Source organism: Cavia porcellus, unplaced genomic scaffold, assembly GCF_034190915.1.
Source record: "Cavia porcellus strain 051 isolate PalLab524CR breed Dunkin Hartley unplaced genomic scaffold, mCavPor4.1 scaffold_5, whole genome shotgun sequence".
Taxonomy (NCBI): domain Eukaryota; kingdom Metazoa; phylum Chordata; class Mammalia; order Rodentia; family Caviidae; genus Cavia; species Cavia porcellus.
The window spans coordinates 53,728,763-53,744,444 of NW_026947488.1; the positions used below are offsets into that span (position 1 = coordinate 53,728,763).

The following is a 15,682-nucleotide window of genomic DNA, read 5'->3' on the forward strand; positions in this document are numbered from 1 at the left end:
GTATATTGACTATCCCGTGACTCACCTTGGTCACTGTAAGCTATTTCAAGAGCCTGTCTCTATCCCCTTCTATAAAGCATTCTGAATCCTGAACTCTCCCATCAGTGTAAAAGGGGGTGTGGCAGGTTACTGCTAGAACATGAGCATTGAGAAGAAACCAAGTATTCTGACTCCAGGGTTAAAGTGAGCAGTTATAAAACATTTGCCTAGGGGTTGGAGATTCAGCTCAGCAACATAAGCACCTGCCTTGCCAGTGTGTGGTCATGAGTTTGATCCCTGGCACCAAAAAAATTTTTTCCTATAAGGAGCCCATGTGGATAGTGTGTGTGTGCCTGTGTGAGCATGGGTATTATGGGACTAGGCAGGGATAGGCATCACCATTGCTTACTTTTTACACTTCTCTATTGCAGTAGTCAGCTTACCTGTTGCTAGATAAAATACCTGACATCAATAACTTAAAGAGAGTTTATTTGGCTTATGGTTTAAGACAATTCAGTGCATGGTTGACTAATGGAGTAAAGTTGTTTAGTTTATGGCAGCCAGGAAACAGCAGGGGAACAGTGGCAGCAAATAAGGGACCAGGGACCAGACATAGACCCCAAGGTCATGCCTCCATGACCCACTGTTATGGCTTATATCTAGATGTCCCCCCAACACTTCATGCCCTCATATGTGGGGCTTTTTTAGCTAGACAATGGGTGTGTGATACTGGATTAAGGGTATGTGACAATTAGATCAGTCCACTGATTGATTTAGTATAGTTCTGGATATAGGTGATGGGATGCCCATGCTGGACTGTATCCTAGATGGACTATAAAGGGAAAGGTAGAAGGCAGGTTACTGCTTTTTTTCTGCCTGCCTTACCACGGACTGTTTCTCTTCTACTTTATGCTACTTTGCCATGCTGCCCTGCTTTGGAGCCAAATGATTATGGACTAAAACCTCTATGAACTGTGAACTAAAATGAACCTTTCCTCCTTTAACTTTGGGTGTAAGGTATTTTGTCCTAGCAATGAGAAAAATAACTAAGACACCCACCTAGAAACTGTTGTACTCTAAGAAAATAGCTTCGTTATATGTGTATTATAACAAAACCTGTAACATGGGCTTACTGTATGTATTTTCCTTCTTATGTCTTTGGATGACCTAATTGATATGTTAAGCAATGCTCTCCTCTGTAAAGAATTGTAAAACCTTACCTAATCAATATGTTAACCATTGTTGCCCTCTACATAACAGAAGTGGTACTAAAACAAGCTAACAGTGTTGTTAATCACTGTTAGGCACCTCTATTCTCCGCTAAAGAGCTAAAGAAAACTAGGATGGCCCACTAATTTACACTTGTTTGAAGTAACTTGCTTGTGTGCAGGGAGATTTGCTTATTATCATAACCCTTTACCTGACCTTGATCCCCCTCCCCAGAAAGAAAGAAAAACATAACCGCCGTTTTCTGTTCTGTATGGCGCCTTATTGCCTCCCTCTCCCCTTACCTATATATCTAGGCTAGGCCATAAAGATTTTGGGTTTCTGGTGGCCTCTTCCTGACCCGGTGGTGGTCTGTCATAAAATGTGCCTTAGCTTCAGAGAAATTACAGGAAAATGTTGTGGTTTAACCCTAATGCACCAAAAGGGTTAAGTTCTAAATCCTTGTGAAAACTTAAGTTTCAGCTTCTTGTAACTTTTGACCCCTTCCCACCTGTTAGTGTTAACGAGCTGTCCTGAGATAATTAGCTTTCTACTTTCTTCTCCAAATGCTATTGCAGATAATTCTTATCTGCAGGATGGGAGTAACTCAAAAGGTGTCAAAGGCTCCCGAGGTTGTCAGAACTAAGTGGACAGCTATACAGTTTCCAGATTCGGGTTAACAAGTTTGATGGCTCTGCAGGTTTTTTTGTTTCTCCCCCCGCTTTTCCTCCAGCCTCTTTTTAAAGTCCTCCCTTCAGTCTCTGGTGTGCAGTCTCCAAATTGGCTCCCGGAGACTCGTCACCAGGCCTGGAAATAAAGCCTTTGCTTCCCAAATTTCAGTCTCTTGCTTCCTTGGATTTTATACCAGGGTCCGAGTTATTACAGAAACATTCAGAAGTGTACTAATCCTCTGGCTGACTCCAAGACAACCAAGCTAACAATTAAGCTTAATTGTCACATGTATGGTTTGAATTAATTATAACAAACAAGTTTTACTTATGTGATTAAAATTATTGTTACAATAGGTAAGCTTAAGGTACACAATTACAAAAATTTTTAGAGAATTGTAGTATAACTCCAGATAGCTTCACTGAGAGGTTTTTGGTGGGTCCAGGAGCCAGCCTTTGCCCTCAGCTGCCCAGTCCCTTTCCTCATTTGCAGGATCCTTTCATCCTGTTTGCCTTCAGTTCACCAGGCCAAAACTGGTTGACTTCAAAAGATTGTACTTTCCCCAGCCTCCCTTCAGGAGAAGATTCTGGATCATGGGGCTTTCTTCTAGGCTCTGAGATCTTGGATCTGATTCACATGTGGAACGAGGGGACATTGGTCCTGTGTCAGCTGGGTCTCTGCATGGACACATATATCTATGTGCATGTGCATGTAGTGTGCATGTTTGTCTATGCATACACATACCCATGTGTAAGAGCCTTTGTGTTTGTGCCCACACGTGTGCATGTGTAAGACTATGCTTGCACATTTGGCTGTGTGTAGGGCGAACTACTAGAAGAGGCCACAGGCCAAGTGTGGTTATGCAGGCCTGTAATCCCAGGTGTATAGGAAGATGAGACAGAAGGCTTACAAGTCCAAAGCCAGCCTGGCAAATTTGAGAGACCATGTATCAAAATAAATAGCAAAAAAAGGACTGGAGATGTAGCTCCGCACAAAGGCCCTAGCTTTAATCTCTAGTACTCCGCTTCCCAACACACACACACACACACACACACACACACACACACACACACACGAGAGACTCTGATTTGAGAGGAAGAGCCCAGGCCTGAGGTTGTGTTTTGGGGGTGGGGATATGGACTCTGTATGATGGCTGCTGACTTTAAACAGATTGTCATCCTCTCTGGAATGATCTCTTTGTGTGTCTGCAGTGTGGGTTTGCCTTCCTCCTCTGTCCTTGGTGAGGTTGTTGTGGTGGAGCGTCTATCTAGTAGAAAATGCTACTAGCAGAAAATGCTCAGTGTGATTAGTTGAGCATATTGTTTGTGGACTCCCACTTCATTGAATGCTGCTAGCGTGAAGGTCATCTGGAGGAGACAGGACCAGAGCCCCAAGTCCTGTTCCAACTCAGCACTTGCACCCAGAGAATACCTATCAGTAGTGGAGCCCCCTTTACTCATCATTTACTCAGTACTCACAGACAATCACCAGGGATGTGCTGGTCACCAGGTTCCAGCTCCTTGGAGGAGCCTGGACATGCAGCCTGGGCACCCAGAAGGTGCCTTGAGGCACCTTTGCCTTGAGGCAAAGGCCTCAAGGGTCACCAGTTCTGAAGCCAAGAAAATGGTCTCGAGATTCATTTGGATGGATCAAGATCGCAGTGCCTGTAGCTCTAATTATGGCCCGAAGATGGCAGCAGAACCCCACAAAGAGATCTTGCTCTCACCAGCCCTTTACTTACAGAGTGCCACCTCGCCAGGGTCTTTAAGTCTTCCGGGTTGAACGATTTACGGAACTAGTGAGATTTGCCACTAGGACACAGCCACAGGCTCTAAATAAAATTTGTTTCCTCTCTGGGAGCCTCAATTTCATTTGTAAAATAAGAGACCGTGTTGGGAAAATTGGATCAAAATATGTACAACAGGCCAAGAATGGGATCAGAAAGAAGTAGATGCCTAAACAAGACAACCCACAAAGCTATAGAGAATATGCCGCTGGGGTGGGAGGCAGAGATGTTTTTTGCAGTATAATGGGCTGAACCCAAGGCCTTTGCACTGAGCTATATCTCCGACCCTTTTTAGTTTTTGTTTTTAAATTTCGAGACAGACAGTTTCCCAGGTGGGATTTAAATTTATAATCCTCCACCTCAGCTGCCCAAAATCCTTTTAAAAACAATACCAAAAGCCCACAACATAAGGTGAAAAGTTGACGAATCCAGGTAAATGGAAAATCAGGATTTCTGATCCAAGAAAGTGCTGATATAACCAAAGGAAAAAAAATGAGCTGTGGATATGAGTAGCAAGTGCCACCAGGGACTGGAGAGTCACAAATCAAACAATAAGATACCACTGCCCTAGGCATGCTGACGAAAATTAACGGTTGGCAGCATTCAAGTAGGCTTAGGCAGGAGGATCACAAGTGTGAATCCAGCCTACACAATTTAGCAATTTAGGGAGATCTTCGTTAAAACACAGTCTGGGTATGACGGGCTTTGGAAGGTCCAGGGCTCAATCCTCATTGAGGATGGAGGAATGAGTGCGGGACGGCAAACCACCACGAGTGAAGCCAGCAGCCCAGCAAGGCACTCTGGAGTGCCATCTGGCAGCGCACTGAGGGAATATTCAAGTAGAAACTTCAAGAGAAACAAGACGTCCTATTCTGTCACTTTCTGGATCACACGTAAGGTCCAGGGAGGCATCCCAAGTGCGGGAGTCCTCCCGCGTGTCTCAGAAAGCCAGGAAGGTTACCGCCCCCTCAGGAAGCCACGCCCCCTACGCTGTCCTGCGAGGTCTGGCCCAGTCGCAATCCGCCTGGCCCTTTAAGGCAGATTTAGCGGGGCCCCAAGTCCAGTGACGCGCGGTTGGGGGTGTCACGTGGGCCGGGGCGGGCGGCGAGACTCTGGGCCCAGGGTGCCCCGGGCCGCCTGCTCCCGCGCCTGCTGCCTGGGCCTTTGCTTCCGCGCGCCGTCAGGTGCGTCCTCGCCTGGTGCCCACTCCCGAGCCTCGGCTCTGCACCATCTCAGGACCTAGCGGCCACTCCCCTGGGCCTTCCCTTGACACATGTCAGGTTGCGGGGCCACCACCGCCCGTTGCCTGTCCTTATTCTTAGGCTGTCCGCGACGACGCGTCTCAAGGTTGTCCCAGGCCAGTCAAATTCAGGGACTCAGGCCGGGCGTGCTGGGAAAGTTCAGGAGGGGGAATCACTCTTTCCCTTTCCCCAAGGGCCCCAGACGCTCCAGGCTGGGTGCGCTTCTGAGTGCCCCACGCGGGCCATGGATGGCGAGACTGCGGAGAAGGGCGGCCCTGCATTCCCACCTGGGGCCCTCGGTGAATCCGGAGTGGGTGGTGCTCCAACGCGGAGGGAGCCCAAGAAGTATGCCGTTACCGATGACTACCAGTTATCTAAGCAGGTGCTGGGTCTAGGAGTCAACGGCAAGGTGCTGGAGTGCTTCCATCGGCGCACTGGGCAGAAATGTGCCTTGAAGGTTAGTGACCCTCATCTTGGGGTGACTTGTAGGAGCGTCTGTGTCCAGGGCTTCTAGTCAGCTTCCAATGGCCAGCATCTTGTTTCCTCTCCTATTGTGTTGTAAGGTCAGATTCATGATCCTCCTCACTTTTCACCTGGGCAAACAGGTTTAGTTTAAGATCAGGGTCCTAGCGATTGAGGGGCGGAGTCACCATGGGTAGAGCTAATGTATCCGGAAAGAGGGAAGGAATGGCTTAGAGCCCTGACTCTGCTGGGGCCAGTGTGTTCAGGTTCAGGTTAGGTCCTTCAACTTGGCTGCTGTGACTGGGATGGATCTCAGTTTCTCTCTGCCTGTGACTGAGTCTCCACCAAGGGCTCCATCTGAAGTCTTCCTCTCTGAGGCATTTGCCTCCCCCGGTTGATGTGACGTGAGCCTCCCAGGATTGGCCAATGGGCAAAGCTGATGATGCCCATGGTTCCTGGGGTAGGAGGCTGCCACGGGGCTCCCAGTGAGTCACTGCTCCCATGTTGAAAGGGGAAGGCCTTGCTACAAGCCTGATTCACCCTGGTTCCTGGGTAAAGGGTGGGTCAGTCATTTAGCCACGTCTGCTCTGAACTCCCTGGAGGCCTGGCACACTGATTTAGGTCGAATGGGGGTCTTCTGGAGTGGCTGATCTAGCCATCTTATTTTGGCTTAAGACACACAATTCCAGCCCAGGACTTTGCCCTATAACCAGAAACCTTTGAATCTGCTATCACGGGGAATTCTGCTTTTGTTCAGTTCATGCCAGTAACATGTGGATGGGTAAAGCATGGCAGGGAGAATGGTTCCTGGAAGTTAGAAACACAGCAAGAGAGCAACACTTTATAAATTGTAGCTATGAGCCTGGGTGTAGAATCTTATAGATACGGCTTTAATCTGTACCTTACGTTTGCCAGCTCCATGACTTTGGACAATATCCTGGACTCTCAAAGCCCAGTTTCTGCCTTTGTTCAGAGGAAAAGAACAGGGATTGTGAACTTGAAATGACATGGTGATGTATTGTGCTTGGCATAGGACCTGATGTAGCCCTGGAGAGGCTACAGGACTTATAGGGACAGGATCTGAAAGTATTTGAGTAGGGGGACCTGGATCCAGCTCTTGTGTCTTTTCCCAGTGAGTCATCTCTCCAGGGTGTTCCCGGAAAGGGTGATGAGTGTGGGTCTGGGCAGGATCAGGCCTGGGCTGGTAGGTCTTAGCTTTTTTGCCCACTAATACAACAATGGAACGGGGTAAGGGGCTTCGGGAGCCCCAGCCACAGCCTTCTCTGAGTCCTTTGGGGGAAAAGCCAGCTTTTCTGACAGCAGGAGGGTGCAACAAAGTGAGAAATTAGTCTATATCCTTTCCCTTGGCACTGTTTAGCCCTTCTGCCTAGGCTAGAGTAAGAGGCAGTCTGGGTAGTGAGGGGCTGACTGAGGCCAAGAAGTTCTTCTCACTACTGAAGCTTTGGTCCTGTAAGCCAGGACTGAGCTCTTGCCAGCCTCTGTGGAGCCCTGATGCCGAGAGCACAGCAAGGGTCAGGGGAGAGGCCTAGGCAGTGCTACTTTTGAGCAATGTGGACTTAGCCCCTCCTACGTAGATGTATGTGATGATTGACAGAGGCAAACTTCTGATTGTGTTAATTTCCACAGCTCCTCCTCTTGATCTAGAGTCTCAGCACACTCCTATCCTGGGCCGAGAACTGGGCAGCCCTGGAGTGGGTTCTTCTCTGTGGCCCTTTGAGGTATAGGTGAGTGTGCTAGGACTACTATCCCAGGGACCTTCAGGACCTGGTCCTAAATTGGCCCTCAAAGGAGACAGAGATTAGATGTGACCCCCACACCAGCTGCTTCCTATCATACCCCTACCCCCCATCACCAAGCCTAGAATCCCCTACCCAATTGGACAGGCTCTCATCCCTCACTAAGCACAACCTCTGGCACAGGGCTTGTATGTGCACTCTGTTGATGGCTGAGCCACGCTGAGGGAGATGACATCTCCTCACTTAAGAGCTTCTGCCCATTGACCAGTAAGGCTAGAACCTGGGAACCTCAGCCTTCGGGCAGGCCTGGGTCCAGAGAGCTTAGTCAGCTGAGGAACTAGTCCCACCCCTCTCCGTGCTGCTGTTTAGCCCCCTCCCCAGCCACTCTATCTCTGCCTGATTGAAGTCACAGGCTCTGTGCTTTTCTGCTTCTCTAGGATTCATCTCAGAGTACCCTTGTCCTTGTCTTGGGGCCTGAACTTTTTCAGGCCATCTCTGTTCATCTTTTTCCATAGCTATCCGCTGGCTCTGTTAGTAGAAATGGCAGCAGGAAGCCTGGGCTGCAGCAGTCACTCATAAAACAGGAAGACTGTGGTTGCTGTCCTTGTCGCTGTTGCTGTTCCTTGGGGCAGGCCCCTCCTTCCTGAGGAGCTAGGCCTCTTCCTCTTTCTGACCACCACTTGCTCCATCTTGTCCCCATTTCCACAGAGTCTCCCTCTCCAGGCCAACTTCTACCTCTGTGCCACCCCAATCACTTTCTGCTGTCCTGTTGGCAGAAACTTGAGGACCAGCTGCCTCAGGGGGCGATATAGGGGCAGAAGTTCTGCTTCTGCGTCTCCTGCTGAGCTCTTGCTTATACCCCTTCCCAGGCCTAATTGGTTAATTGGCACCCTTTGGCTTTACTTCTAATTGGGCACTTCCGAGATAAAGGCCCAGTCCCTCAAACCTCGTCACATGCCTGAAAGGTGGGGTAGAAGTGAGGGGTCAGAAGCCACATGGCTTGCTTGGAAGAGGGCAAGTTTCAGCAGGGATCAGAATTTCCCTCTTCTCTTTGCTTCTTGTTCTATCTACTTGTGGTTGTCAGCCTCCTGGTCCCAGAAATGACCATAGTGCCTACTAGCTCTAAATAAAAGTACTAGAAAGCCCCAAGGACTATGGAGGGGACTAAAGTGGGAATGGAGATGAAGTCCTTCTTCCTGCCCTACTTTCTCCATTACAAGGCTGGGTCTCCTTCTGCTCTGATCACTGAAGTCTGTTGGCTCCCAATGCCTCCTGCTCCTTTCTTTGTGAAGGAAAGTGGTGTGTGTATAACAGTGTGTAGGGGGATGCAGGTCCACAGGTCAGCAGAGTTCTGTGAGATCTTCTGGGCAGAGTCTCTGCAGCAAGCATTATCCTGGTCCCTAGGATTAGGGCAATTGCTGGGTCTCTCTTAGGACAACCTTGTCCCAGGGGATGCTGGGGCCAGTCAGGCTGCTGTATGAACTGTGCGTGTGGTTGCCCCACAGGGCACATTTCCCCAACAGGGTGAAATGAAGCTCTGGCGACCAGGAGATGTTGCTTGAGTTTGTACAGGGACTTGGGGACTTGATTGCACATGCTTTGACTCTCATTGTCTTGCATCTTGCATTGGACAGCCCCTTCACATTTTCAAGATTCAGCCACATTGCCTTTTCTTTCTGGAAACTGTCCAGAGTCTCTGGAAACTTCTTTGACCTCTAAAGCTACAACACTCACCTTTGGTTCCCAGATCCCTTGTAACACCTGGGCCCAGGGCAAGGTACAATAGGCGCTCATAAATCCTTTTTAAAATGACCAAGTTGGGTATGGTGGTACATGCCTATAATTCCAGCACTTGGGAGGCTGAGGCAGGAGAATCACTGTGAGTTTGAGGCCAGGCTGGGCTACATAAGGGGTTCAACGCCAGCCTGAACTTCATAGTGAAACTGTCCAGGAAAAAAGACAAAAAAATAAATAAAGTGAGCATGCTCCAAGTTTTAAAAGGAGCACCAGGAGCCAGACTTTCCTCCACAGGAGAGGGGTTCTCTGTATTCACTGTGCTAAGGCCTGGGACTTCACAAAGAATCCCACAGCTACACTGCCTCCAGGCAGAACCCATGGGATGGGCTTGTGGAGAAAGGATGCATCTTGTCCTGTGCCTTCCATCTATGCCATACCTCTGCACAGAGCAGCTCTTGTCAATCAAAGTGCCAGGAGGAAGGTGACAATGGGAGTTAGATGCAGAGATCCAGAACCCAGGACCCTGGATACTGCTTCCTCGATGGGGCTGGGACAGGCCCATTTCTCCAAGGGTGGGGTTGGCCTGTTGGGGCTGGTGCTGCCAAGCTAGGTTTGAGGTCTGGGTGGGGCTGCCAGGCTGGCTGAGCCCCTTCTTGTTTGGCAGCTGCTAACCTCTCACCTACTATCTCCAAACCGGTCAGATCAGCCTCCCCCGGAGTCACTTGTTATCGAGTCACCAGACAAAGAATGTGACCCTGCATAGCTGCGTGGCTAGAAATGAAATAGTTTTTCTCCCCAGCATGCCCTTGTCAGGAAGAAAAGAACCTGGGTATCTCCAGCACTCCCCTGGAGGAGCTGTCTGACCTGCTGGGGGTGGGCAGTTCACTTTTTAAATAAGGATCCTGCAGAGGGCATCAAACTCCAAGTCTCACAGACTGCTAAGGTAGCATTTAGGCAGGGATTGGTTTGAAATCCTCTATACCATGCCTGAGGGGAAAGCTATGCTCTCAGCCCTCCTTCTTGATGGCCTCTGCTGGGGCTTCTAACAGCTTTTTCCCCGTGCCATGTAGGAGCTGATGTCAGCCTTCTGGGCTTCAGGCATTGGTGCCGTGGATCCTAATACTCCCAAACAGCTAACAGTTTTCCAGAACATTCTATCTGGCAGGCCCTTTCCATGATGCACAGTTTTGTGTTGCTTTACCATACTCATCATTCCCATTTTATGGATCAGGACATGAGATTCAGAGAGGTCACTGACTTGCCCAAGGTACACAGTTGATAGATGGCAAGGCTGGGATTTGAGCCTGGGCAGTCTGATGCCAGAGTCTTAGCTTCAGTCATCCCATCACCACTGCCTAATCAAGGTCTATGGAAGGGTCTCTATACTTCCCCACTCACAGAGCTGTGTCCTGGGGGATGTGGCTAATCTCAAAGGGCTGATGTCACAGTCCGAAGAAATTGGGGAGAGAATAAAGGGCTCCGGGGAAGGAGAAAGCAGTGCTTAAGAAGAGTTGAGCAGTATTGCTAGGATGCTGCAGAGGCTTCTGGGTCACCTGGGCTATTGTTCAGGGGCTGGTCTCTGTGATAAAAGAGGTATCTTATCTCTTTTGAGCTTCACACTGGAAATATTGTTTTTGCTCCTTGCACCCCTTATCTTCAGCTTCTTGGGACCTCTCGTGGAAGACTCCTGGGTAGGGTCAGCAGTTGGAGCACCTGGCACTGCAGGCTTCTAGCTTTCTTTGGTCCCCGTCTTGTGGCTGGCTATAATGTGGTAAAGGGTGATGACCAGGCAAGGCCTAAGGATAGTAGCCATCCCCTACACAGAGGAGGAGTCTGAGCTTGTCCGTGCTGTAACAGTGTGCAGAGCACTTCCTGGAGGCTGGCTCCATTACTCTCAGGGCAGGGAGACACCTCCAGTATTTTCCTCAAACATTGGTTGCGTTACCCTCACTTCATCTTTTTAAGACGTTGTGGGCTCCACATGAGAGGCCATATGGAGTGAAGCGAGAAGTACAGCTCTGGGTTTAAAATTCTTTCTGCCATTTTCTCTAGTTGATCTTGGACAAAAGGCATTTTGGAAATCTTTTGTAAAATCCTTGTCTTTATGGTGTAGTTGAACCTGGCTTTGACTCTGGAGTAGGAAGTAGGGTTTCCTCTTGGTGGTCATAAAATGCCCTTGCCTTTCTGCTTTGAGACTGCACAGACCAGCACACACTCTCAGAGCAGGGAGCTCTCCTTTGGGTGAGCCAGGTGCATTTTTGGTGGTAAGTTCTTGGCCTTCTTAAGAGCTTACGTAGGTTCCCTCTGCACCTGAGGAAGCCAGCCCCTTGTGGGGTGGAAAGAATGGTGAGAAGTAGCTAGATGCCAGCTCCTCCCTACACTCTTGCTGCTTGGAACTGACTGGATTAGGCCAGGTACACTTGTGATTAAAATCATGCTGTGTGGGTGCCTTTGGGGAGGAGAAGCCCAGGAGGCCTTTTAGCAGTTGTCAGGCCAGAGATGCTGAGAACACTGATACTGTTTTTTTATTGCGGGTTTGGTATTAGGATTACCTTTTTGTTAGACTGAGGCTTTGGCCTTGTTGCTTTCTTTGCGTGGCATTATTTTTATTTCTCTGACTCCTTATTCCTCCCATTTCTCCTTTTCTGCCTGTTTCTCCTACTTTTGCTTAGCTCCTCCTCCTGTCTTGGGGCTTGTCACTCTACCTGTCTGAAGTATTTTAGGCTGGGCTGGGCTTCTTCTTAGCAACTCACAGATTGAGGGCAGACAGAGGACGGGACAGGGACAGGGCAGGTGTCGGGAATTCATCCTAGCTGCCTGCAATCCACCCTACCCTTGACCAGGAGAGGGCGGACAGGAACTCCAAATGCCGCCTCCTGCTGCTGGGCTTGGCAAGGTGCCACCAGCCTTGGCAGTCAGAATGATGGAGTCAGGCTCACTGGGCCGAGCTGTAACCTGAAGCATCCCCTGTGGAGTGTAGGGAGTCAACTTTAGCTGCAGTCTCTGCTTTTGTGTCTCCTTTCATAGCCCAAAGGAGACTTGCTTGAGACAACAGTGTGGGATCAGCCATCTGTGACTGCAGTCAAATAGGAAAGAGTCTAACTTGAACTAGCACCTCAGAGCTATTGGAGGAGCCCTGGGTGTGAATTATCAGAGGACTCCAGGTGTGAGGTGCCTACCTTCATGGAGTGTAGACATATGAGTTGCCTGTGTACTTCTGGGACAAACACCTAGCACTTTCCTGCTTGTACCCTGCACCTGATCCCTTCAGCCCAGTAAGGCTGAGAGGCTATTTCCAGGGTGTGAATGCACATGGCTTTGGCCCACCATACCTATGTCCTATTTTTAAGGGTTCAGCCTCCACAGAGGACCCAGAGCCTGCTCTATAGGTGCCCCATAATAGCCCCCCTATTCAGATGTAGCAGAGGGACTAGCAAGCGCTTTCTACTTGCCCTGGCAGGCAGCAGCACAGGGGGCTGAGTGGTTGGAGATGAGAGCACCATTGCTGAGTGTTCCCCGTGTGCTGGGCACAAAGAGCAGAACATGACAAGTTTCACTTCTGTGTCATAGGTGCCAAGGCCCAGGTTCAGGAAAGCAGAGTAATTCACAAAGTAAGGATATGTCTAAGCTGGACAGGAACCCAGGCATGACCAGTAGCCAAGTCCTGGGTTGGGCCATCCCACCCTATGTGTCAACACAGCTGGGACCAGGAGCCATGGTCTGCCCATGGTCTGTAAAAGGAAGGACAGGGAGCTCTACTTAGCAAGGAACTCCCTTTTGGCTGCAAAGATACTTCATAGGCAGTGCCAGGGAAGCAGACAATGGGGAGGCATCCAACCTCCTGTTGAGACTGCTCTTACAAATAAATGAGCAGTATAAAGACAGGCCAAAGGGTAGCCCAGGATTCCTCCCAAGCCACTGGTCAAATGGGATTGTCAGAGAAATAGTCATCTGCAGGGATGTCACCAGCGAAGTCTGCAGCCTGCTAGGAACAGTAGCTCTAGGATTATAATTTAAGTTGGAGGACCCCTCTCCACTCTTTTTTGTGACCCAGTTAAGGGCTGAGTTAGTTTGAGCTGGGCCAGGGAACATCCATACCCAAGGAAGCCAGCCATGAATGAGTCATGAGCAGCCCGCCCATTCCCACTGCAAGGGTATTCATCATGCTGTCAGGGCAACACCCTTTTCCTCTGGAAGGCAAAGCCTCTCTCCCTCTTTCACATGGCTGTGGCACCATGGCATGATCCTCAGTGACAAGAAAGTGTTTCCGGAAGCCAGCCAGGTGTTGGGGCTGAGATGCTATCCTGCTGATCAGAAGCAGAGGGGGAGAGAAGGGTCATAGCTAAGGGAAGTTGGAGCCTAGACAGGCAGGGCCCCATGGAGCTTGATGCAGAGCTGGCTGCCCATGCTCACCTAGGCCTGCATGGGGGGCTGCAGGGACATAGATGGAGCCAAGGGAAGAGGGAGAGATGCTGAGGGAAGGTGTAGGCTTCAGGAAGAATGGGAGTGGGATCAGAAGGTTCCCTAGGTCCTTGTCATATCTCTGGTGGGTTCCATTTCACTCTTCCCACCCCACTTCTTATTCCTTTGTTGTCTTTGGGACACTTCCTTCAAGGGGAGAGATACCATCTTCCATTTTTCTGAGAGTTGGAGGTATTAAGTCCCTCTCTCCAGAGCTGGCTGGAGGTGGGGTGCCTCTGCAAACATGGCTGGGTGTGGCCTCATTGTCCTCATCCCTCCCTCATCCCTCCTGCAGAGAGAGGGTGGCTATTGCCCACTCCATAGGTAGCACGATAGTACAACTGGCCACCATTGGTTGAGATGGGGTCTCTTCAAGATAGAGAACATGAAAGGGATATTTTTCTGAGATTAGAATGAAACACTTGTGTTTGCAAAAATTTTCCAGTCTTATTTTTACACTGTCATAGATAATGTCTTGCAAAGCTGATTTTGACAGAAAAGTCTTTTGTTTTTCTGACAAATTAAAGAAGGTTAACAGAGTCAGGGACTTCTGAGTATGTACCCAAGGGGCTTGCAAAAGGTCTGTGTGCCTTCTCCCCATCCCTGCAGGAAGGTTATGGGTGGAGTGTCATTCATTGGAAAGAGCTGGGAGACGGAATGTGTCATAGCTCTCTCTGGACCTCTTTTTCTTCCTTTTTTTATTTTAAACAGAAGAAGAAGAAAAATAGAAATAAAACAGAGTTTCAAATCAGGCTAATAGGAGAGTAGCAATAATTAATACATTGCAAATTGATATCATCATAGTGGTTACTGAGTACAAGATACACACATGAAATAATATTGATCTTCTTTCTCCACCTGTATGTGTATGAGAGGAATGTAAACCCATTTCACAGATGTGAAGGCTAAGGGACCAGCCCAGAGCCACACACTTTGCAGTAGATGACATTGCTCACAAGAATGTATGGAGGATTTAAAGAGTATAGTGTTTGCCACACTGGGTGACACCTGGGGACTGCCACAGAGAAGTGAGATGTGCTCTTCCCTCTCCCCCTATCAACCAAAGCTGACAGTGAATTTGTTCCTTAGCATGGGTACCCAGGTCTCAGTGTCCACTCTCTGTCCCTCTGGAAATCTGCTACCCTGGGGAGCCTACTTCTCTTTATTGAGACTTTCACAGCAAAACAGTATCCATAGACTCTTGGTCTACCTCTAAAAAGCCCATTTTGGTTATGTACCTCTCCTCAGAAACTGCTTCCTGCAACCTGCTAGATTGGAGGGGATCTGCTGTCCCCAGGTCCCAGAGGCTGCAGCTGGATTCCTCTGCACTCTGGAAAACAGGGAGGAGAAGAAGATGAGGTCATCTCAGGGCAAGGCCCAAAGGAAACCTGAAGTCAGGTTTTAAGCCAACCGTGAAACTGGTTTCTGCCCATGACTCAGTAGCCCCTCCACACATTCAGTATGTGTTTGTCACGGTGCTAATCGGACCTGTATGTGTGTCCTTACTTTATACTCATGGCCACTTGGGAAAGTTAGTACTGTCACTATCTCTACTTTCCACATTAGGCTGATGAGACTCAGAGAGAAGGCATGGCCTGCCCAAGGCCACAGGTAGGTGTGGGCCTCTATGTTCAGGTCTGTCTGGCCTGGAACTCTATGGCCATAGCTGGTCTGTAGTGTGTGGCCCCAGACCTGGGGCACACTGAGTTTCCATGGCCTGTCTCAACTGGTACTCATGTTCCCACTCTCCTTCCTGTCTGCCTTGGAGCCCAACTCAATTCCCTTTTTCTGGAAGCATTTCTCCCCCAACCCTGCCAGACTTGGCATTTCTGCCTTTGTTTCCAAGTTGTCTGGGGCTGGCAGGAAGCAGACAAACTGAGGCCATCAAAATTTAGCAAGTTGGAAGAGTCTTGTATTCTGCAACTGGACAATTTCAAAATGTGCTTTGGCTCTCCTGTCATCAGCAGGGCTTGGAGCCTCAGCTGCCCCTCACCTTCCAGGACTCTGGTGGGATGTGGACAGTGGAAGGCAGACCCTCTCCACTCTAGCAGGTCAAATGACTCAGCCTTGGCCTGGAATGGGTACAGTAGTTTGGAAGCCCATGGTACTCCCATGTTCTGGTTGGCTTTCCCATCTTGACTGCTTTACAAGGTTCTGGCTCTGGAAGGAACAGAAAAGGAAAGAGAAGAAGCTGGACCAGTTCTTCTGGGTCACCATCCTCATCACACATCCTACTTGGCAGTAATTCGTGCATAGACCCCCAAATCCTTCAGGATGGAGTCTGGGCCTAGGTCTGCCCCATAAGCAAGGCCAGTAAATGCTTGCAGGATCTATAAATAGGCAGGCTTCCAAGGGGATGAATTTAATTCTGGTTCCCAAAGAAC

At 49.3% G+C, this 15,682-nt stretch overlaps 1 protein-coding gene across 1 annotated transcript in view; it reads left to right on the top strand.

Moving 5' to 3' along the window:
* Positions 1-4,712: 4,712 nt before the first annotated feature.
* Mapkapk3 (MAPK activated protein kinase 3) overlaps positions 4,713-15,682 on the top strand; it is a 29,938-nt gene continuing 18,968 nt past the window's right edge. Inside the window, exons 1-2 of the mRNA XM_003476703.5 lie at positions 4,713-4,824; positions 5,076-5,338. Of these exons, the coding sequence (XP_003476751.1) occupies positions 5,126-5,338 (213 nt within the window). The 5' untranslated portion in view covers positions 4,713-4,824; positions 5,076-5,125. The remainder of the gene's footprint in view (positions 4,825-5,075; positions 5,339-15,682) is intronic.